This window comes from Porites lutea, chromosome 7 (assembly GCF_958299795.1).
Source record: "Porites lutea chromosome 7, jaPorLute2.1, whole genome shotgun sequence".
Classification (NCBI taxonomy): Eukaryota; Metazoa; Cnidaria; class Anthozoa; order Scleractinia; family Poritidae; genus Porites; species Porites lutea.
The window spans coordinates 28,200,382-28,222,913 of record NC_133207.1 but is presented as its reverse complement, the minus strand read 5'-3'; the positions used below and the strand labels follow the sequence as shown (position 1 = coordinate 28,222,913).

Below are 22,532 nucleotides of genomic sequence, written 5' to 3'. Positions count from 1 at the left end.
CATAGGATTGGTAACGCCTCCTTAAGGACAGAAATACCAAGGAGACCTTTTATCCTATTTAAATTCATGGGAATTTGTTTTAATTTTTTGGAAGCTAGATTATTAACGTGGTAATCAATACATCGGTGTATATATTATTAACCAGAGTTTGATGTTCTGTCAAATGCCTGTGCTGGTGGCGTTTGAAAACAGCTATCACTTTACGTGAAACGGGTTAACAGCATTTGTCAAGTTCTTCCAGTTTTTTTTACAGAGTTCTTCGAACGTTTCTCCAATCGATCGGTGATGTTGTCTTCTTCCTCAGTAAGCTTATCTCTCCTTATTCCGTTGTTTTCTTTTATCAGACCCGATGCGGCTATTGCTCAACTGGAAGGTTAGTTTTCCTTACATTTATTTCAGTTAAGTCAGGTTGTTCGTAAACGTAGCCTTTGTTGCTTTGTATCAATGATAAAATTATAAAGAGATCTAAAGATTCTCGTCCTCCCCGCATAGCAACCTAGGTTCGGGGGATATGATAGAGAATGCACAATTATATAAGAACTTCTTAAAAAATTTGAAACAAAATTAAGCGCATGAGGTAAGCTATGAATGTAAACCATGCTTTTTGTTAACCAGTTTTGAAATATCACAAAAACTACAATTTACAAAAATTTAACTTTAAATCGTAGATTATCAGACCTATACTGACTCCCGAAAAAAAAAAGACAAAATCGTAAGTGTTGTGTTCACGCCCTCAATAAAACGTTCAATGAGGAAGTTTTCGTGCAGTGATGGCAAAGAAATGTATCAAAAAGTGAGATGTATGTGGAAAATTGTTTTTTTTTGCTAATCTATAAGTACCTGTCCACACAAATCCGGATATTTTTTAGCTTTTTTTGAAACGGCATAATTTTTTAGGCAATAGGATGCTGATGAATAAACGAATTCTGTGGTTTCGTGGACGGAAGGCTGCATGATCGATTCATGTTAAAAACAAAGTCGGATGCGGTTTCAAAAGTATCCAGTTTCATGTGAACGGGGCCTAAACCTTTTTCTCTCTTGGCGTTTACGTTCTGTCCTCAACGTTGTTGCTTACGCGCCCTATTGTTATCCGCGGTGAGTTGCTCCCGCAGTTCTCCATTTTTCTTTCTCCTGACTTTTTATTTTTGCACGTTTTAGAATTTACCACCATGTATCACACCAGTCTTCGTCAAGATGTTTTGATAAAGGAAGAGTACCATTACTTAAACGTGTCTAAAGTTGGAACATTTACAGTGTACAACAGCCTTGACTGCACCTTTGAATGCCTCGGTAATCCTTCCTGTTTGTCCTTCAACCTGGCAGCTTACAAAGGAGCAGATGGAAAGTTTCTGTGTGAGTTGTTATCGTCAGAAAAGTACAGCAATCCTGAGGAGTATAAAAGAAACGACAGTTTTCATCACTTTTTCGTCAAGGTGGGGTTAATTCTTTGTATAAAGTTTAAAGAAAGATATTTTTCATATCTCAGTCTGTGGTGATTTTTAATAACGTGTCTTAAGATACTTTCGGGTAAACGTAAAACTCGGCACCGTAATTCTTTAAAAAAAGGTTCTTTACATAGAATATCAGCTAAGAAATTAAATCGAAAAAGAACCGGCGTAAAAGTGACTGACGATAAGACGTCGGAGTTATCCACTGTTATTCAGTCAAATCAGTCACTTTCTTCCTTTTTTCTTGCTTCAACAATTAAACGCGGAACAAAATTACCTAGATGAAAAGAAGGCAGTGAACATCCAAATTTTTTATTATTATTTCAGACTCCTTGCATGTCATCACCGTGCCAGAACGGAGGCACCTGTATAGCGAACTACAAGTATCACACGTTTGACTGCCGTTGCAAGGATGGGTTTTATGGAGAATTCTGTGAAGGTAATTGCTGTACCGCCGCCCTGTACATCAATTCAAGGCAGCATAAATAGTAAAGTCGTTGTCCTTGATATTTAAAGCCTATAGTCAGGTGTGCAACGTGCCAACAATCTTCTTTTGGTGTCTTTTTAACCTGCTTTGGTGCATCTGCAAATTAATTTGTCTTACTCTCAAAAGTAGATTTCTCTCTTGTCACCATCCGGCCAAAACCGATCAAGTTGAACCAAGAGCCCATGACCGTCGAAGTTTGAATCGTTTTCTTTTCAACAAAAGCTGTTGATCCCCCCCCCCCCAAGTTTACTTGCCGCTTTCTCTTCTGTCCGCCTCTTTTGCTTTTCTTCCTCCGTCCTTTTCTACTGGCTTCATTTTGGGGAAAAACTTTAAAAGAAAACTGGTGACGTCACAAGTGGTACAAGAAACGTGGATACAGAAACGGGCAGTTAAAGTGGCTGGATGTAGTGTGAATTTGTTAACCCAAACGTAGTTTACGCCCCAAAGATTACAGGTTGCTTAAGGCTTGACCAATCTGTCTCACATTAAAAGGCAAAAAGTGGGTAATTATCGGTTCTTGGTAAAGTAAGAGAAAATCTAAGTTGAGTTTATGTTTCAATTTTTTTTTTCAGTTGCAAAGTCATGTCAAGTCGTTTATGACCAGCTCAAGGAAAAGTGAGTATCACTACTGATTAAAATAAAAATAAAATTATATAGGAAAAATAAAATATAGCGTCTCGATGGGGCTGTTCGTACACTGTAAGACATTAATCGTTTTCGTAAAAAAGTTGACCGTAAAAAGTTTTCTAACCACAGTTTGTTATACAGGGAGTTCCGATATCAGGACCGCACGCGACGTGTATCATGCTGATGCATCCTTTAAACCTTTGTTTTCCATCCTAGCAAGGTTCTTTGTGCCCACTGAGTTAAAGGAGCTGTGTTAGGAAATTTATCAATAGTAATAGCTTGCGTAGTAGTCGTATCCTTTTCGTTTACCAAGTGACTAAATCACGAAAGACGCGCCAGGGCATTGGGCACTGGGCGTCTCGTTTCTCCCTCTCGGCTCAAAGGAAACGCAGACGACTGCTACGCAGGATACCGCAGTAGTAACTGCCACTAAACTGATTGAAACATAACCTGATCGATAACCACCTTAAAACATTAAAAGAAGATATAAAGAACAGGAAGTACAAAATAAAGGCACGGATGAAAAAAACTTTTAGAAGGTTTAAAACGTATTGCAACTGCTAGAGGAGTACTTTTCAAACACCGATTTACATATAATTATTTTTTCGCTCGAACACTTCCGAACTTGGAGCTTAAATGTTTATTAGATCCCAAATACGCATGTTTTAAACTACTAGGCTGCTTGAAGTGATGACCTTGTTTTGGTCGAGCGGTCAATGCCAGTCACGGCTTCTTTCAAGTTTGACGACTTTGAAGCCCGATTTACGTGGTTTATTTTTCACTTTCCCAACGCATTTTACGACTTCCAGATAGAGTAATAAATAAATATCGTAAATATAACCGTACATTTAGAGAAAGTAATCGTTAACTATGTCTAGTTTTCCTTTTCGCTAAAAATTAACAATTATGGATATAATTTTTGGTCGCGATTTGGGGGCCTGGGAACGAAAAAACAAATTAGAGGCAAATGTCACGTAATTTTTTGGCATGGGAAATTATGGGATTTTTAGGAGTATTATGAAAGAACAACATCCAAAAGGTCTACTTGCCATAAAATAGCACTCCAGGGCAAATTGTCTCTGAGATATTAGCCCATTTATGCTCTGATGACTCCATTATCATAGATCCTTCTAAATTTGACTTAGTTTATAACATTAGGAACCGAGTCAAATTTAGAAGAATATGTATGGAGTGATTAGAGCAAAACGGGACCAGTATCTACGAGACAATTCGCCCCACAAGGCTAGTTTTTGTAGGCCTTTCAGATGTTGTTCATTCAAAATATCCCAATAAATTTTATAATTTCAAACAATTGATTTTATGACATCATCACTTTAAAACTCTATGTCCCTTTCCCCTTCCTTCTGAACACCTGCTACTCTGGTAACTAAAGTCATCTTGTATGAAGGAACTTAATTCGCTCAGGACACATTATTCAGTTAAGGAACATTCCATTTTTTTCTCTACAGTTAAGAGCTGGAAAAATTAAAATGAGATTTCATTTTGTACAGGTTGAACGTGACTCAGTTGGTCACTCTCCTCCTTGACTCCAAACTAGTTTCAGTTCTCTGTCACTTTGGAAATTTTGGATGCGGAGATGGAGGATGGACACCGGTCATGAAGATGGACGGCAACAAGGTAAAACATGTGTACTTTTTCCCGTAGTTTGGCAACGAGAGTGGAAAAGAAAGTGTTATAATTAAACACAGGTTTGCTTTTGTCACTGAAAGGATTAAATTAACTGCAGAAACCGTGGACTAAGATCCTGCTAGTTGTAAACGTTGGATCTCCAGAAAAGAGATCTAATCAGCCAAAATATAAAGAACCAAGAACGAGAAGTCCAAAGACTACTGCAAAGCTGATTTAACACAAGGTGTATTGTTTTTTATAACAATATTTCGGCTGGCAATACCAGCCTTCTTCAGGTTTAGAGATGTTACTGAACTTATGTAGGAATCACAATATTATATAAATGGAGAATGTCACAATAAAAATTGTTTAAAAGGGAGAGGCGGAAATGACGTCCAACATAAAAACTGGAAAGGAAAAAAAAAACTGATGTTTAAACTTAGCCGCCGTATCTGCTCTACAGAGGCTATAAGTTTAAACATCGCACTAATGAACTTAAAACATATCTCCTTGCTCGTGGTTATAATAATAATTTCCTAGAAAAACAGTTCATACGCGCTGCTAATATTTCTCGTACTAACGCGTTACAGACTAAACTTAAACTTCTAACGATGTTGTACCATTTGTTGTCACATATAACCCAGCACTTCCACGCATTTCTAATATCCTACGCAAACATTTTAACATCTTACCGGGGGGGGGGGGGGGTACTGCCATATGTGGGCTATATAGGTATGTGCCGCTGTGAAGGGTGTGGTTTTCAAGCAGTTTACTCTAGGATAGGGTATATAAATCAGAGCGTTTGGGTCTAAAATAGGGTATCATTTTTCAGGAAACTGATCAGGTGGTTGAAGATTTTATCTAGACTAGGGATTGTGGTATAAGGTTTTGTTTTGGCTAGACTGTGCTAGTGACCTAAGCAGTTTCTGGAAGACAGCTACTCTAGGATAGGGGGGACTTGGGGAGTTTACTCTAGTATAGGGTAGCAAAATTCAGCTGAACTAGCTCTGGTATAGGTTAAGGGTTTCAGGGTCCCAGCGGCACATCCCCACCCAGAAGTCCTAAAGTACCCCCCGGGCATCTTACACTCCTCTAACCGTTGCAAAGACGTCTTCAAGCAACCGCCTTTTGTTGCTTACAGACGCAGCTCTAATCTTCGTGACCACCAATCCTGCATTTTTAGCCAGGCTGCTTCCGCTTTGGACAGAATTGTGCCACTTGTCCATAAATTACCAACGGCCTCACAAGTTTTACCTTTTACGCTACAGGTGAAACACGCTCCATCACTTCACACATTACTTCTAACACTAAAAATGTGATCTACATGGTTCAATGTAACCGTTGTGATTTACAATATATAGGTGAAACTAAGCGACGTCTCAAGGACAGATTGAACGAAAACAGGCGTGCAGTCGACAAAACTAACATTAAATCTAAACCCACCACTGTTTCTGAACACTTTCTCTCTCACTCTAACAATTCTCATACTGACATGCAGTTAATCCCACTAGAGAAAATTCGTTCTTCACGTGACTCAGTTCGTAAGGCCAGGGAGTCGCATTTGATAGATAAGGCCATGACTCTTGAACCTCATGGCCTGAACCGCCGTTACGATATTATTGTATTCCATATCCTTAGTATTTTTTCCTTTCCAGTTTTTGTTGTACGTCATTTCCGCCTCTCCCTTTTAAACAATTTTTATTGTGACATTCGCCATCTATATAATATTGTGATTCCTACATAAGTTTAGTAACATCTGTAAACCTGAGAAGGCTGGTATTGCCAGCCGAAATATTGTTATAAAAAACAATACACGTTGATTTAAATCAGCTTTGCAGTACTCTTTGGACTCCTCGTTCTTGCCTCTGTCTGCAGTAATTCTCAATCATCCTAACCTGCGAATACAGCCGTTTCTCCTTGCTCTCCGCCGCTAGGGACGTTTCGCCAGGAGGAATTCTGCGCCGCAGGGAAATAAATTCCATACTGACGAGTAAAATCTGTCTGGAATCTGGTCAGGAGCTCTGATTGGTCGGCATAGTAGTTATATTGTTTTACCTATTGTTTACGAATGACAGACAAAAGATAGAAGGTCACAAAGGTCAAATATAAACGGGGTAGTAAACGTGATGAATATATTCTTCTCAAGAAAAAGTAGCTGGGTTTTGCTAGAGCTTGTTCGCAGTAGAACACAAAACTTAACTATAATCGATCAGGAGAAACATAAAATGCAGAAAATTTACATTTGGAACCCCATGACTACAGAATTTGTTATGTAAACATTGATTTACATCATCTATGGAATTACTGTCGCTGAGGCGCAGACGTTCCTCCTGGCGAAACGTCCTTAGCAAGGAGAAACGGCTGTATTCGCAGGCTACAATTATCCGCGAAAAAATGCGAAAGAGTATCTCGGCGATTAATGAAAAAAAAAAATAATTAACTACGAATTCCGAATGTGCAACGGGTGAATGAAAAAGCAATTGCTTTGCACTTTCTCTGTCGAATATCTCTTAACATTCCTTTTTACTAGACGAGTGAATGGAAATTAACAACGTTTAGGGAGTCGATTATCATGTAAAACCGACATAGTTACATCCCCTGTTTGCAGATTCACGCCGCTGAGTACAATTGAACCTTTGCTTACGGGCACTGACCTCCCTTGTCCGACGGACACTCAGTCTGAGACATTTTTGTTTTCATAAGTTTGATTTCATTTACCATTTTAGTAAAAATTCGGCAAGGATGTACTAAATAATTAAAAATAATTAGATGAAGGGAGTGTCTTTCTTTTTTCTGAAATTATAAAGCTTCTTGCCCAAGGAAAACATTGTTGCCAAATGGCGCCCTCGAAAACGCCATTTTCAGCTTGATTTAAACACAAGTTTTTGTATATAAAATTTCAACAAGAGTCTTGGATCCTGCTTTCAGAAAGCCCATCAAATTACAGTGAAGTTTACAGGAGGCTCGACCTTACCATATTTGAAAATTTCTCGCCTGATTCTTTCTAGTAACTGAGTAACCAAAGCCGCAAACGATGACCCTTTTGACTTAACGTTCGATATGAAGAAATCTGATCATGTGATTATTAGACAAACCACAGCAGAATAATAATGTAATTAAAAACAATGTCACTCTATTTCTTCTATCAAGAAGACAACCTTGTTCCCAGGATCCTCTCGTACTCCCACCGAGAGATGAGTAGGAGCGGAGCCCGGGAACGAGGATAGGCGAATTAACAAACCATACGTAAATCTAATAACTCTTTACCTATGCTAGAGATTGTTTTTTTGTTATGAATTTTAACACAGCAAACGTTTCACTACGACTCACGTTACTGGACAAACAAAGAAACCGTTACCCCTGACGGAGGGAAGACTGGGTTCGACTCACAGGAAACCAAACTTCCCTCCTACTGGAACACATCCTTCTTCAAGATCTGCCTCGGTATGAAGATCGGCCAGCAGCCGGTCAGGTTTATTGTCATCAACCAGCAGGCGAACTCCTTGTACTCGCTGATCGCTGATGGGCAATACCGCAACACCTCACTGGGTCGTGACACGTGGAAGTCACTGATTGGTTCTAGTGCCTCCTTGCAGATTGGTTGTAACAGGGAAGGATTTAACGCTAAGAGTGACCAGCAGAGTTTAGGTAAAGACATGGGCAAAGCAAGAATCGGTATCCTTGGTAACGATGAACACACCTACTGCGATAAATGTGACTCCAGAATTGGGTTTGGTACTGGCGGTTTGCATGATGACAGCAATACATGTGGGAATGAGAATCATGCAACCAGAAAGCATACAAAGGGACTAGGTTACATCCTAGTGCAGTGAGACGGTAGTACCAAATTCACTCTAAAAAGCTTAAAGTCTTTTGAAAATCATGTTAACTTAGCAATTTTGGCAGTCGACTCTTGTCTTTATAATAACTGGCCACCGATGCTTCGTTTAAATAAAAGTAAATATTTTTTTTAGTTCTGCAGACGCAATCGTAGCAAAGAGGACTATATATATCTTTGCTTAACACGTGCATCAGTTGTTATTACCGTAAATCACAATAGATAACAATGGAGAAGGGTAGTGTATTTCATTAGAGCACTGAACAAAAGGTATGACAAAACAGGTTGAGCAAGTTAAGCTCTGCTAAGTTTCCTTGCCCCAGAAAGAATTGTAATAGGGTCTGGAATGGAAGGGGGGGGGGGGGGGTCTGGATCACGAATCACGGGTTAAATTTCCGAACATTCACGAGTCACGTTACCTTTTAGAGTCCGTCACGAATCACGAACTGATCAAGTCTATCAATGACCGCTTAGTGGTTGCTGGTGGACTTTACCTAGTGTATAGGCAAGAGTTGGTCTGAAATGACCCTGGGTTGTTGGAAGGAAACAAAAAGTATGTATGGTGATCAAACTGACGATTCTATGCTTGTCTGTTTGAGCGAATAAAGGAAGATAAAATTGTATCTATTCTTTATTTTAGTGCGATTTAATTGTTATAATAATGCTGATAAAACTTTCGCTGATTTTTATTTTATGATATCAATTATCTCCCTTCATCTAACATCGCAAAAAGTTTATAGTAGACATTACTCACAATGCTCGGCATCTTTTTTGCAAGCACTTTAATTTAGGACTGTTGGGATAAAAGCAATGCTACGTGGTATTTCAAACAAGTGATACATTTTGTCAATACGAGTTATCGCGGTCAAAAGCGAGGCGAATATTCTAGCCTTGAAAAATGCATAATTAGAAATTCGACAAGTTTTACGCCATTATAACATTAACTTCACATAAGAATCTAAAGGTTAGTTTAAACTGTGGCTTCGCCACTCGTGGCTTCGGCCTTTTGCCGTAGATCACACCGAAATATTCCTCCGCACGCGCGGTTGTCGTGTTGACGTGGCATAACCATATACACATACGAGTGGATCGGTATGGCTGTTCTGCCATACAACTCAACTGTTCAACTGTTCTGCCTCCCAACTTAAAGTTCACTGAAAATTTACCGAATATAATATAGAGCTAGGCTGTGAAATAGTAAAGGTAAGCGTTTTTTTAGCGCCCTCGTTTGCTTCGCTTACTCTTTGTCGAGAAAGTAAGAGTTGAAGACTGTAGGTTCAAGCTCATTTATGTAAGTACCACTAGCAGTAACCAATGGTTAAGAAGTGCGGGCGAGCATTTGAGTTTACCTTATATGACTGATGTTGAGAACCGCTTTTATAATAATAGTAGATCATCCAAGCGTGAATAAGAGATTTAGCCCTTTTAGTTCCAGAGGAAATTGTCACCGTATCATGAACGAGGAAATTGAATTAAACAACACCAGTTGACCAGACACAGATTTGATTTGATCATTTTATTCAAAAGGACAATCGGCCATTTTAAAAGTGTGGTTTTAATTAGAGTCCTAGCCTTTTATTGGGTACAAAAACATTCCAAGAATGTGAACAGATTTTGCTAAACCCTTCATATACAAATTTAGAAAATGCCGCTGACCAGCCTTCAAAAATACGTCCGCTGGCTTGCTGTTGCTCGCCAGCAATAAATCCAGTCGGTTTTCCACCCTTGTGAATGCGAAAAAAAAAAAAACATTAAATAACAACAATTGTTGTCATCATTATCAGCATAACAATTAAGTATGTGTATATCATGCACTATTCGTGAGAATTAAACATCATGCAAACAACTTCAAAGAGCTCTAGGCCCAGCCTTACAAAACACAGCAGGATAACAGGGCCCAATCATCACGTTGGCGGACTCCAGACCCAAACGGCATTTCGAACATAAGCACGTTTAAAGTGCATGAGCTATTGAATGCGTCAGTGTTACCTACGGTGGCCCATTAGGGACATGGAAAGTTACTCTTTTTACTAGCAATCGACACTTAGTAACTGTCGATCGACACTTAGTAACTGTCGATCGACACTTAGTAACTGTCGATCGACACTTACGTAACTGTCGATTGCCACTTAGTAACTGTCGATAGACACTTAATAACTGTCGATCGACACTTAGTAACTGTAAGTGTCTATCGACAGTTAGTAAGTGTCGATCGACAGTTATTAAGTGTCTATCGACAGTTACTAAGTGGCAATCGACAGTTACGTAAGTGTCGATCGACAGTTACTAAGTGTCGATCGACAGTTACTAAGTGTCGATCGACAGTTACTAAGTGTCGATCGACAGTTACTAAGTGTCGATTGCTAGTAAAAAGAGTAACTTTCCATGTCCCTAATGGGCCACCGTAGTTACCTTATCAAGAATCTACTCTTGTTTAATTTTGTATATAAACATAATGAATGTTATTATACAAAATCATTATAGTGGCTGAAACGAGAAACACTGGGCACAGATGATTCTACCCTTCTACACGCTCAAACTGAGGTCCGATTTCGTCTCTTGTTACATCTTGCTTGATACAATCGTGAGCGGTATGTTTCGATTGCTTTTTGTAAATTTCGATTTTTCTTACTGTCGTTCGTATAACTTTACCCTAAAAAACTCGGCTTTATTTAAGGTTGATTTTTGCGTTACTACGTTAGTATACTTTTTCTTGGGATATTTTCAGTCGTTGTGAATGTCATTTGCTCTTTACTAAATGCATTTGAATGATGATACTAATATATTCGTTTGTGATTGGTGCCATTGACGGTATTATAACCGCAAACAAGCACGCTTGAAAATGTTGTTTTGATTTGTGGGCACTATTAATCCTTAGGGTAACATAGTAAGCTTTTTATCTTCATATTTTTTTCCTCTGTTGCTATAGTTATTTTAGCAAGAGCCTTGCCATGAAAAGTATTGTCAGGTAATCAGTCTTAAATTCAGTTGGAAGTCATCAAGTCAGAGCGTACTAGAGATTCGAAACTGACGGTCTTGAAATAACCGAAGTAGGAGAAAAAGAAGCTACCTGAGCAATAGCGTTTTGCACAGCTGTCAAATTACGTGCTAAGTGAGCCACTTGGTAACGAGTTTGCAACACGTACGAATTCAGAATCTAAGCAAAGACGCATTTTCTGGCACGATCGCTTACTTAATTTTAACGGCCTATAAGAATTATCTAATCACTGAATTTGAACTGATTAAAATTCAAGTTATGGAACGATACATTCTAATCGGGCCTTTTAAGAAGGTTGAAAAAGATATATAAGTAAATGCTTTTTTGAGAATTCTTTGATCTTTGACCACATAGCATTCGCTTACTCGTCAACGCTAAGCAAGTATTCTGGTTCGCTCAGGGTCTGCATTCGCGTGGATCGATACATTTTATGATCTTTTATACATTTTTTACATGAAGTTCATCAGTTGCCTCAGATGACAAAACCAGTATAGTAAAACTGATTTTGACTAAGACTTAGCCTTTCACGCAGACATTCTTAGGGCTTCGTTACGTGTTCCGATCCTCAGTGCTCCTGGCCAAGTGTGGAAGCCGGCCAGAGCAGGTGTGAGGAAGCCCAAAGAACAGCTAAGAACGTCTGCGTGGGAGGACAGTGCATTTTGACTTCCTTTTTCTTTTGCAGTTGGTTTTCTTTTGGTAATATTTATCATGAAAAACATGTGAATTGACTTAAGAAAGCAATCAAAGTATAATGACGTTGGATGTTAGAAGGCAATTAAAGCATAAATTTTTAATTCTCGAGCCAAGAAACCTTTCGTCACGACTCGAGTTAAAATTATATTGGACGCAATGCCCAGAAAACAGCGTCTTCTTGTAACTACTGACCTGTTAGAAATGCTCATTGATAAATATCGTTATTTCTTATTTAGTGAACATGGTTTTAAAGACATATGTTTTTACCTTGGTGACAATGTATTGCCTCTTACAGTCACGATTGGCAAGGCAAGCAAGCACTTTTAGAAATGAATTGTTTTCGTGGGTGGACAGAAAATCTTGTCCTCTCCATATTACTGTTGTCGACATCTGTACAGTCGTAGACACTTATTTTCAGTTCTAATAACTACTAACTACAGTCCGCATTTGAAAAGGAAAAAACATGAATCAAGTTGTGTCGCATTTCGAGTTTACGTGACTGAAATATGTTTGGAGATGTTGGTATAGTAAAATAAACAGTGCCAGAAAAATACTAAAATACTCAGTCTACGTGACAAACATCTGGAAATGTATAAGTAGAAAACTGATTCTAAAATTAAGATTAGCAATTGTATTTTATAACGAAGAGGTATAGCAGCGTTTTTTCAGAAGACACCAAAGTCACCCATTTCCACAAATTTCGCCAACATTCTCTTCATTTAACATGCGCATTCTCATCATTTGCTTGTTACTTCTCTTTCTGTTTTTGTTGAGGCCTTATCCGCACGATGCTCAACTGGAAGGTTAGTTTTTTCCCTTAATTAAAATAAGTTTAAAAAAATAATAAAACAAAACTAAACCAATCTAAGAAATACGCAGACACAACTCTTCCCGTTCTGAATTAACTTTGCTTCAGTTTTCCACGAAACACTGTCGATTACGTCGACAGTATCTCTTTGTAGCCTTCAGGAAAGGAAGACATACCACTGATACCGCTTCCTAACATTTCATAAAAACATTTGTTTCAATGCGTCATGCAAATTCTGCCCTCAGCTTTCTTGACGAACATTTATTTGAATAAAGGATGGCGGAATGATGAGAAAGCATGCCCACAGCATATTTTCATGTTAGGGTTGTTTGCTTGTTAATTTCTGTTGTTTGTTGTTGTTGTTGTTGTTTTTCAGAGGTGTTACCTTTACCGACGGTTTAAAATGCTTCATAAAGCGTAATTTTCTTATATTTTTCTTACTACCATTTTTAAATTGTTTTAAGTTTTTCTTTTCTTGCTACAGAATTCAACAACTTGTATCACCCAGAATTCCTTCAGGATATCTTCATAAAATACGAATACCATTATTTAAACGTGACTAAAGTTGGAACATTCACAGTAAACAACAGCCTTGGCTGCACCTTAAAATGCCTCGGCAATCCTTTCTGTTTGTCAGTCAACTTGGCTGCTTCCAAAGGAGCAGATGGAAAGTTTTGGTGTGAGTTGTTATCGTCTGAAAAATACAGCAATCCCAAGATGTATGAAGGGAATAAGAGCTCGCATCACTTAACCATTATGGTGAGAATTATTTTCTATTTCCAATGAGCCAAAACATTCATTTAGGGTACAGGTGACAAATTAGAAAACAGTGATAATAAAAACGTACCTTCTGTTCAGACATTTTGAAAGAGTACTTCCGGTTAGAATGTTTTGAAATTGAAAAAAATCAAGGAGGACTAGGAAAAATATGGGTTGAATTCAACATTATTTATTAAAAATTTTGAATTTTACCAGGGAAAATTGGGTTTCAGTTCACCGTAATGGTGGTTACATTATAGTCGGAGATTCATGTTATCTAGCCATCACTGTAAATGAAGAGATTTACGAAAGAAGGGAAAGATAAAAACAACGAAAGAAATATAGAAATGAAGAAACAAAAAGAATTCTAATAAGAACGCTGAAATCTGAGAATGAATATGATGATGATATCTGATTCGCAAACGGTTTTAACTGAAAAAGAAAAAGAAACAAAAAAATAAGAGAAGAAATGATACTTTTGAAGAATAATAGATAGCACTACTAACATAACGCTCTTTTTTCTATTTCAGAGTCCATGTTTGTCTTCACCGTGTCAAAACGGAGGTATTTGTACAGCAGACCTCAAAAATCACGCCAAAAGTACCATGATTGAATGTCATTGCAAAGGAGGTTTTAGCGGAAAATTTTGCGAAAGAGGTAATTACTGTGCTCTGAAAATTATATGTGGAAATGGTCAATCCGTTTGAGAAACTTACCATTTACTGATAAATATCCAGAAGAGGTGTGAAGACCTTTTGAATCAGTTAATTACTGACACTTCACTTTCTCTACTAGTAATGCTACTTCACGGGCGGATCTAGGGAGAGGGTGCAGGGGGTGCGCACCCCTCACTCCCCCCTGAGATGACCTGCGGTTTTCTAATACAACTGGTATTCTGCAAAAAAAAAGGATTGTGGTTTATTGGTGTTGAAGTAGCTTATCGAATTTGTCGTGACACTCTGAGAACTTTAATAGCGCGTGAGTTGGTTTAATCATAAAGCATCAATACATATTTCTTGGTCACTCAAAAAAGTCGTTAATGGGAGTGAAGTCGTGAATATTTCAAGCTGAAAATAATGCAGTGGAACCTCGATCATTACAACGAACTGTTATGCAACGAAGTTCTTTTTAAATCGAACGATATCATCTTGCCCCTGCAGTATAATAGTAAAATATATGGATTCGAAAAGATCCTGTATATAGCGAAACCTCGTTATAGCGAATAGATTTTGCCTGTCTCTTGGCCCTTCGTTATATAGAGGATCCATTGTACATGTTTTTTTCTGACTTGACGTACCGCAAGGGAAGGATTTTCCCTGTACATTGTTCCCCTATAATAGAGAGGTTAAGCATCTCACGTTCACCTCCAGCGGCAAACGCGAATTTGTACCAAGTGACCGACTTTCACCTTTACTTGTCAATTATTGTTCATTATTTCAACACATAAATTAGTAGTTTCACGCAATTTTTTATCCATAAGAATTGTTTTGAGCTGTTTTACTGCTCATGTTGAGAAATTCTTGATACGGAATCTGGCGTTTGTCTTTTGCCGTACACATGATGCTTAAACTCTCTAAGGTTCTTTATACCCCCAATTATTTTCATTCATTTCTCAGAGCAGGTTGGCGTATTCACCCGAAAGCGCAAGCAGTGTAAAAATTTATCCGAGTCTCAGTTACCTGGCAGGTGTGCTTAAAAAGGCGAAGAGTCGTGAAAGCCTTTTGGGTTACCTTATGGACCGCAGATTTTAGTTTTCGTTTCCCCTTTTTTAATAGATCATTTTCCTTTTTTTTTTCAGCCGCTGTAAAGTCATGTCAAGACGAGTATGATCGACTGCCACAGAAGTAAGTGACACAATTACCACTGAATGTATATCTAGCTAAATTATTTTTGAAAACTTATAATAATTAACCACCAAAACAGACGCGCGACGTCTTCTATCGACCAAAGTCACACGAATATAAAAACTAAGAGTGCAATCATTGCTAGTTTTCTCTCTTTGACTTTTTCTCCTTCCTTTCTCCTCTCTCTTTCAATTTTTCCTTTCTTTTTTTCTTTAAGTTCGCTAGTGTGGTTTTCGGGCTCATCGTACGCGCCATTTTTTTTGGTTATTTTCCCTAAAGTGGCTGTTAAGGGCGTCCTCACAGTAAAGCCTCGTTTATATGGAGTAAAATCCTCCCGGGTAGAATTAAGGGTCACTCACCTATCGTACAAAAGCTGGCGAACAGTTTACACGACAAACAAAAAGTTAGTTCGGCTAATATGCCGCCTAGCCGGGTCACCCTTTTTCTATTGTGAGGTCAACCTCCTAGCCCAGGACCAGTTTTTTTTGTAAATGAACCCTTTTTCTCGCCCAGCGGTTCAAATCGGTTGGGCAGAGTCAATCAGAGCATGCGCAAGCATTGCTGGCTTGGGGAAAGAAGTCAATTTTTTTCTGAAATAAACGGTCGCTGGGAGCAGGGAGGGTGACCGGCTTCCATTCTTGCCAACCCTTTAGCGATCTGTTGCCAGATGCACCATTTTCGCCATTGCTTACATATCTGGACGTAAGTGATCCTCCTTATTTTCACGTAAGCGGGGCCTCTGCCACTCTCTTCTCCCTTGACAAGATAAAAGAAAATAGATATTTAAAATTTTTATTACTTCGTATCTAGGCTGAAGCCTGTCGTCTGTAGCTTCCGGGGTGGCCAGTGAAAAAGTAGGGTAAAGGCTGAAATAGGAAGGCGTGAGGGAGGAGGGAACTGGGAACCCTTCCATTCTTACTCGGTCTCCCTCGCGCACTCTTTCTCGTCCTCACGCTTCGGATTTACATCTTCCCACATTTCATGCAAACAATTTCTGCACTGAATTCTCATGGGATAACAGATCGTTGAGTTCTTTATTTTATGATTAAAGCCCCTGTTAGGAAGGAGAGGAGAGTAATTTTTTTTGTTGACCAAAAAATAATATTTTAGTATCAACATTATGAGCTACAGATTTGTCAGCACAAAATGCAATAATTGTAATAACGTGATTAGGAGAAGTCTGGTCTTAAAACAAAGGACACTTTCCATTTGTTAGAACTGGCCAGCCCGGACCGGCCCAATCATAAGGAGAATTCCACCATTAATCAAGACTATCCAGCCAGATCAGTTAATTTCTTAATGATACATGGAAGTGGCAGGCTTCGAGAAAATACTAAAATTTCATTTTAAAATTACCTCCTCAGTCTGTCCGCCGGCGAGTTCTGAATTTTTGAAAGCGCTCTAAGACTGCGAACGTTGAAGCTCAATCATTTTCATTTACGCTACAGAGAATTCTACCTGAAGGGAGCTGGGAAAATTTAAAATGTGATTCTCTTGTGAACAGGTTAAAAGAGACTCGGCTGGTCACTCTTCTCCTTGACTCAAATCTAACTACCGTTCTCTGCCACATGGGAGATTTTGGATGTGGAGATGGAGGATGGACACCAGTCATGAAGATGGACGGCAACAAGGTAAACATTTGAGTGTGATTTACTTCTAATTTTGCAGAGCGAAAAAATACGAAAAATAAAATAATCTACAATTAACTGGAAGTTTGTCTCTTTTTTAATTCTCTGCGCAGATATTTTAAGGAGAGATTAACTGCTCGAAAAAAAAAAAAAAAAAAACAGCACAGTATGTTGTCCAGTATCCGGCCTGTACCAGTATCAAAAAAAAAAAAAAAAAAAAAAAAGAAGGCGCCGCCCATTTCATTTCTCGGTAAACGAAGTATTTCGAATAAAAGCTGAACATTTCAGCTTTAAGATGAAAGTTTTGGCGCGTTACAGCTTGCGAAACAGTTGCACAAGGAACTCTTCGCACCAATGTAATGTTGGTAAAATTGGCGTATTCAACACCAGTTTCCGATTTATGAGGCAATTATAAAATTTTCAGTATACTTTCAAAATGTTAAGGAAATTAAAATCGTTTCGTTTATTTTCGCGAAGCGAAGGCCGTAATGCCCGCCTAGCGATTTTAAATTTTTTTTTCGCTCGGCGGGCAGCGCGCGGATCGTGCTTAGATCATAGCGTGCTGCAATCTCAACAGTGGCCCATATTTCTATGTAACCATTTCTCTTTAGTGCCCGCAATGTAATGACGTCACCAAGCAAGAGGCTTGATTGGTGTTGTTTTGACTGTTTTTGCGGCCGTTTTGGATTTCGAGAAATGCTTTTGGCAATTACTTTCGAGCTAGAGTATTTTACAGAGAAAAATGAAGCAATTTGGATCAGTACCTTCAAATAACTGGATAAAAGAACATTTGCCAGTGCGTCTCATTTCGCACGTTGGCTTAGTAGGTTGCAGGATACAGTTTGTTTATTTGTCGGGGGTGTGTTGCAGTTCGGCTTTTTACCGTCGAATATAAAACTTGCTTTTCCCTTAAATCTGTACTTTTGAATTCAAGTCAGACACAGAGGCAAACCAACAATGAATTGGTTGGCCGGTTGATCAATCAAAGACTGGTTTCAACTCCGTTGAACTCGAGCGGAGAGAATTAAGACCGAAATAATGCAAAATGGCTTTAAAATATGCTTTTAAGCTATTTTTCCTCAAATGAATCTATGTAAGAATGATAAATAAAGCTCCATCCACTTCAAACAGCTTTTATGGCAGAGAAAAGCACTGTGGCAGCGTAGCGCAGTGGTCTAGGATCTGACTTCACTTGGAGGAGGTTGGAAGGGTGTGCTGATTCAAATCCAAGTGAATATTCCTTTCCCATTCTTGTAAATAAAGTAACACAAAGTGGGACATATTTAGAACCAAAAGAGTTTTATGATGCTAGCTTATTAAACGTTTGACCTGAGGAAGGACTAACTGATCATGGGAAAGACAAATAAACTACACTACTGCTTTAACAGTTTCACAATATTTTAGTACTATTCTGAGGAAATGTCCTTACCAAATGTGCAGACGAAATACTAATAGACTATGCTTTCTTTGGATCATACTATTTCTGTCAATGAGAAATTATGTTTTATTCTTTCACAGCGAACTTTTCACTACGACTCACGTTACTGGACAAACAAAGAAACCGTTACCCCTGACGGAGGGAAGACTGGTTTCGATTTACAGGAGACCAAGCTTCCATCCTACTGGAACACATCCTTCTCCAGGATCTGCCTCGGTATGAGGATTAACAACCAGTCCAGGTTTATTGTAATCAAAAGGACCGCTAGTTCTCTGCATTCATTGATCGCTGATGGAAAATACCGCAACACCTCACTGGGTCGTGACACCTGGAAGTCGCTGATTGGTTCTGAGGCCTCCATGCAGTTCAACTGTAACAAGGAAGGATTTAATGCCAAGAGTGACAAGCAGTATTTTGGTAGAGACCAGGCAAAAGCAAGAATTGGAATCCTCGGCAACAATGAAAACGATTGCGGTCAGTGTGACTCCAGAATCGGGTTTAGCACTGGAGGAGTTCACGACGACTCAAACACATGTGGAAACGAGGCTAACATTTACCCAGTCGATAATGATTATAAACATAATAAGGCAATGGGTTATATTTTGGTGCAGTGAAAAGCAAGTGATTTGGGCTGATTTTGATTGCACCAAACCATTAAGCCAGAATTTTTAACCAAACGATACTAGATTTTGTTCACCGTTACGCGATTCCTTCATTTCTAGACTTAAATCATTTGCTAAAAAACAATGGTCCCTGAAACAAAGAGCCGAAATCATTTCACGGCTTCATGGAAAGAAAATGTATCCACTCATTATACTGTTTAGCTTTTAGTAGCTGTATTATTAAGAATTTGTCTGTTTACTGCTAATTATGGTTATTATTATTATCATTATTATTATTATTATTATTATTATTAGTTCTTTTATTGATAACAAAGCTGATAAAATCCTATATAAAATTAAACTCGCGTTGAGAAAAGATCTATTTAGTCAAAGCACTATTTACATTTCCTTTCGATTAAAAATAGCACTTAGTTTTGAGTAAAAAAAAATCATTTCAGGCACATCTTTCGTGCGAAAGTATACCAATCGAATATTCAAGCCAAAAGATGGCACAGCATGTATGAAATATTAAAAAAACACTGAAAGATGCAACTTTTGGTTAAATTATATGCCTATCAAGCAGTCTACTCGTAATGCATTACAGACTTATAAAGTAGAGGAACGAACGTTTGGGACACCCTGTAATTAAGACGCCCACTCACAAATATATAAACGCTTCCTCAGCTATGATGTTAGGCCTGTACTTTTAGAAGTAGCTTTCATTGTTGCATTGTAATTAAACTATAAACTTGAAAGGTAGTGTTTTAAATATATATATATTTTTTCTTTCCTTTCCAATTTCAATCGAAAAGCGCTTTCTGAAATCATTCTATCAAGCATTGACTAAAAGAACTTCTTTCTTTGAAGGCGACGAAGTATCGCCGGTTCTAGGAAAAGCAGATCGAGCAGACTGGGTGACTATAAATCTATAAAGATGTGAGGTAATGATCGCCTTTAGAAGTGGATTGTATTGATACAGTGTGATTAAACTTAAACCTACTGTATACGTGAAAGGTACATAACATTAAATGGTTTTTTTTGCACTCTGAAATAGGGTCAGTATCCTTCAGTACAAAAGGTAGAAGTCAAACAGCGCATATGAAGAAATGGTCTAGTTCCCCTCATCAAGGCAAATACATATGCAATGGCTCAGAAGCCAATGAAACAATAAAAGTTTGTTAAAACGTTATAAAAAATTAATAACCCGGGTTAAACTAAACTTTCAAAGAAGTGAATCGGCGGGTATTAAATACAAAAAGTGTCATGTTAAGGTTTATGTTTAAAAAGATTTTGTTCCCTATTATTGGCACCGTACGCGTATACCAGCATTTGGCAGCGGATAACTTTTGGGCTGTGGCGAAAACCAAAGCGGGATTCTAACCTTTATCCACCCTGGTTCACACAAAAAATACTCTTTATTATTGCCTCATTGTTACATCCCGAATTATACCTTTTTGACTAATAACTACCAATGTGACAATGCCTGCGGTAATTGGACCATCCACAGGTGCGTATCGTGTCTTTATTATATATGAGTGGAAATTAAAGGACAAAGGCTTTATAGACCAGAGAGAAAAGCAATAATCGGTAAAAGCAAAAAAAAACCTATTCAATTTTTTTGAAACCAGAGAATAGGTCTACGTCATCTAGTATATCTGTAAACGGAAACTTAATAAAATGCGGCCTTTCACTTATTGAACTTTTTATTTTTGACATTCAGTTTGTGCGAGTAATTAAAAGTTATATCCATGCATCTTTGTCGCGAAAATTGCTCGAAAAATCATCTATTCACTTGATTACAAAGAAGATAAAAGAAAAAGAAAACTCCAGGAACATTCTCCACGTAATGTTCTGGGTTAAAAACCTCCCTCTATAGATTCCTGGGCAGGGCGTTTGTACAAAATGGCCCCCCACCACCTCAGACTACGTGTGTGTAAGCACTCATGTATTCAATGTTCGTCATGAATCAAATTCACATTATTTAACAACAAAGCCCGGTTTGAATAGTCCATTCTCCGTGCCAGTAAACTGCAGTAAAGTGGGTCTCTCAGTTAAGTAAGATACCATGAAGGTTCCTTATGTATCAGTTCTGGATTTATTGTTGATTTGTTCCTATTGGGGCATTTGGCTGAACTGCGTTTCAGTAGCTGATCAAGGTGATTCACTTAGTTCGATATTTTTATTCTGTTGTTATTAATAGTAATCTTTTTAGGCCTACCTCGATCAACGTTCCCCTTTAACTCGCGCGATGTTAAGGTTTTGTCAGTTCAAATTAAGATGCTTTTAAAAATATATCAGACACGTTTGATTCCTAGTTTTCCGTTTTGAAACGTAGACCTGTAAACTGATTTTAGAGTTTATGTTTGCAACGCCGGTAATATATGTGGACGGCTGTTTATGAAGGTTATCATCAGCTTTTATAGAGATCCCTTACTTCTAAAAAAAGGCGAAAAGTAAAACGAATTTAAACTGCATATAGCAACAACAACAAATTCAGTTTCCTTTTTGTGCACAGTCAATATTTCTGAGAATGCTCTCATATATCAGTTTTTCTTTGTAATTTTCCCTTAACCGAAAACTGTGCTCTGCCCTATAGTTACGTTTAAGTGACCAAAAAAAAAAACAAAAACAAAACAAAGACGGAGAAGTGAAAGAGTAACATGATAAATTTTAATAAGAACCCAAAGCACTCAAATACGGTTTTCTACTGAAAGAAAAGAAAAAAGTCCTAGATGCAAACATACTGTCAATTTTGTTGTAAGCCATTGTTTTCAAATTTCATCCATCCTCAAAGAGAAGAAAAAAATTTGGTTTAAGACTGTAAAAAATCATGATTGTCGGGCTTCCGCAAAAAGTATTTAAATGAAATGCACTCCTCAGCAGGACACATTTTTATGTATGGTTCAACCCTATTTGCCTAGAGGCCGTTATGAAACGGCTTGAGTGATTGTGAGTTTTAGACTTTGATTTTAACTTTATTAGATCTAAATAATAAGATGCCTACTGTCCATCACCTAAAATATCGCTTCTCCTGCCCCAATACATGAAAACGCTTCCTGAATCTTACATTTTGACTTCTCTTTAAAGCTGTTATTTGTTTTGCTTAAGATCGTGAATCTTTGATCTGTTAACAGGTGTTTTTGCATTATTAAACAATTCAGTGTTGTTCGTTTCTTACTCCGACCTAATCTGAAAGGAAACCTGCTGGGGCAAAAATTTAAGCCAAAAATTTAATTAGTCAGTCGTAACGTTATCGACGCCATTTTTTTTTTTCTTTAAATGGCGAGATCCACCACAACCCCGAAATCCACCACAACCGAAAAAATGGCGAAATCCACCACAACCCCGAGAAATTATAGAACTATCGCCTGGGAAGTGAAAAACAAACAAACAAACAAAACAAAGCAAAGCAAACAAAAATACAAATTTATAACAAAATAAAAATAGATTAACACAGAGAAATTATAGTACTATCGCGAGAAATTTAAAAATAATAATAATAAATTAACAACAACAATTACAACAACAAAAACCAAAGTGAACAAAGGAAAAACCAAACAATATGAAACAAAAACAACTGGAGGAAACAAACATAGTGCAAATAGATAAGCACCGGGAAATTATAGAACTGTCCCCAGGGTAGTGAGCAAAACAAAACAAAATAAAACAACCAAAATATTAAAAAAAAGGACCAATAGAAAAGCCTTCATTAGATTTTTTTCCTTCAGTTTTA

General features: G+C 37.9%; 3 protein-coding genes across 3 annotated transcripts in view; 2 read left to right on the top strand and 1 right to left on the bottom strand.

Annotated features, from left to right (window-relative positions):
- The window catches only part of LOC140943801 (uncharacterized), a 270,540-nt gene that overhangs the window by 140,851 nt on the left and 107,157 nt on the right, over window positions 1-22,532 (bottom strand). The window lies entirely within an intron of this gene.
- LOC140943795 (uncharacterized) lies at window positions 1,163-8,278 on the top strand. Its single transcript, XM_073392906.1, has 5 exons — window positions 1,163-1,433; window positions 1,776-1,887; window positions 2,508-2,550; window positions 4,074-4,200; window positions 7,500-8,278. The coding sequence occupies exons 1-5, from the start codon at window positions 1,170-1,172 to the stop codon at window positions 8,022-8,024; spliced, it is 1,071 nt and encodes a 356-aa protein (XP_073249007.1). The 5' UTR covers window positions 1,163-1,169; the 3' UTR covers window positions 8,025-8,278.
- Window positions 12,445-18,811, top strand: LOC140943339 (uncharacterized). Its single transcript, XM_073392421.1, has 6 exons — window positions 12,445-12,523; window positions 13,013-13,287; window positions 13,818-13,944; window positions 15,086-15,121; window positions 16,620-16,762; window positions 18,278-18,811. The coding sequence occupies exons 1-6, from the start codon at window positions 12,445-12,447 to the stop codon at window positions 18,809-18,811; spliced, it is 1,194 nt and encodes a 397-aa protein (XP_073248522.1).

Coding starts and splice junctions, on each gene's coding strand:
- LOC140943795 (XM_073392906.1), top strand. CDS start 1,170: ATGTATCACACCAGTCTTCGTCAAGATGTTTTGATAAAGGAAGAGTAC. Junction 1,434..1,775: donor TTCATCACTTTTTCGTCAAG/GTGGGGTTAATT, acceptor TTATTATTTCAG/ACTCCTTGCATGTCATCACC. Junction 4,201..7,499: donor TGAAGATGGACGGCAACAAG/GTAAAACATGTG, acceptor ATTTTAACACAG/CAAACGTTTCACTACGACTC.
- LOC140943339 (XM_073392421.1), top strand. CDS start 12,445: ATGCGCATTCTCATCATTTGCTTGTTACTTCTCTTTCTGTTTTTGTTG. Junction 12,524..13,012: donor GCACGATGCTCAACTGGAAG/GTTAGTTTTTTC, acceptor TTCTTGCTACAG/AATTCAACAACTTGTATCAC. Junction 16,763..18,277: donor TGAAGATGGACGGCAACAAG/GTAAACATTTGA, acceptor ATTCTTTCACAG/CGAACTTTTCACTACGACTC.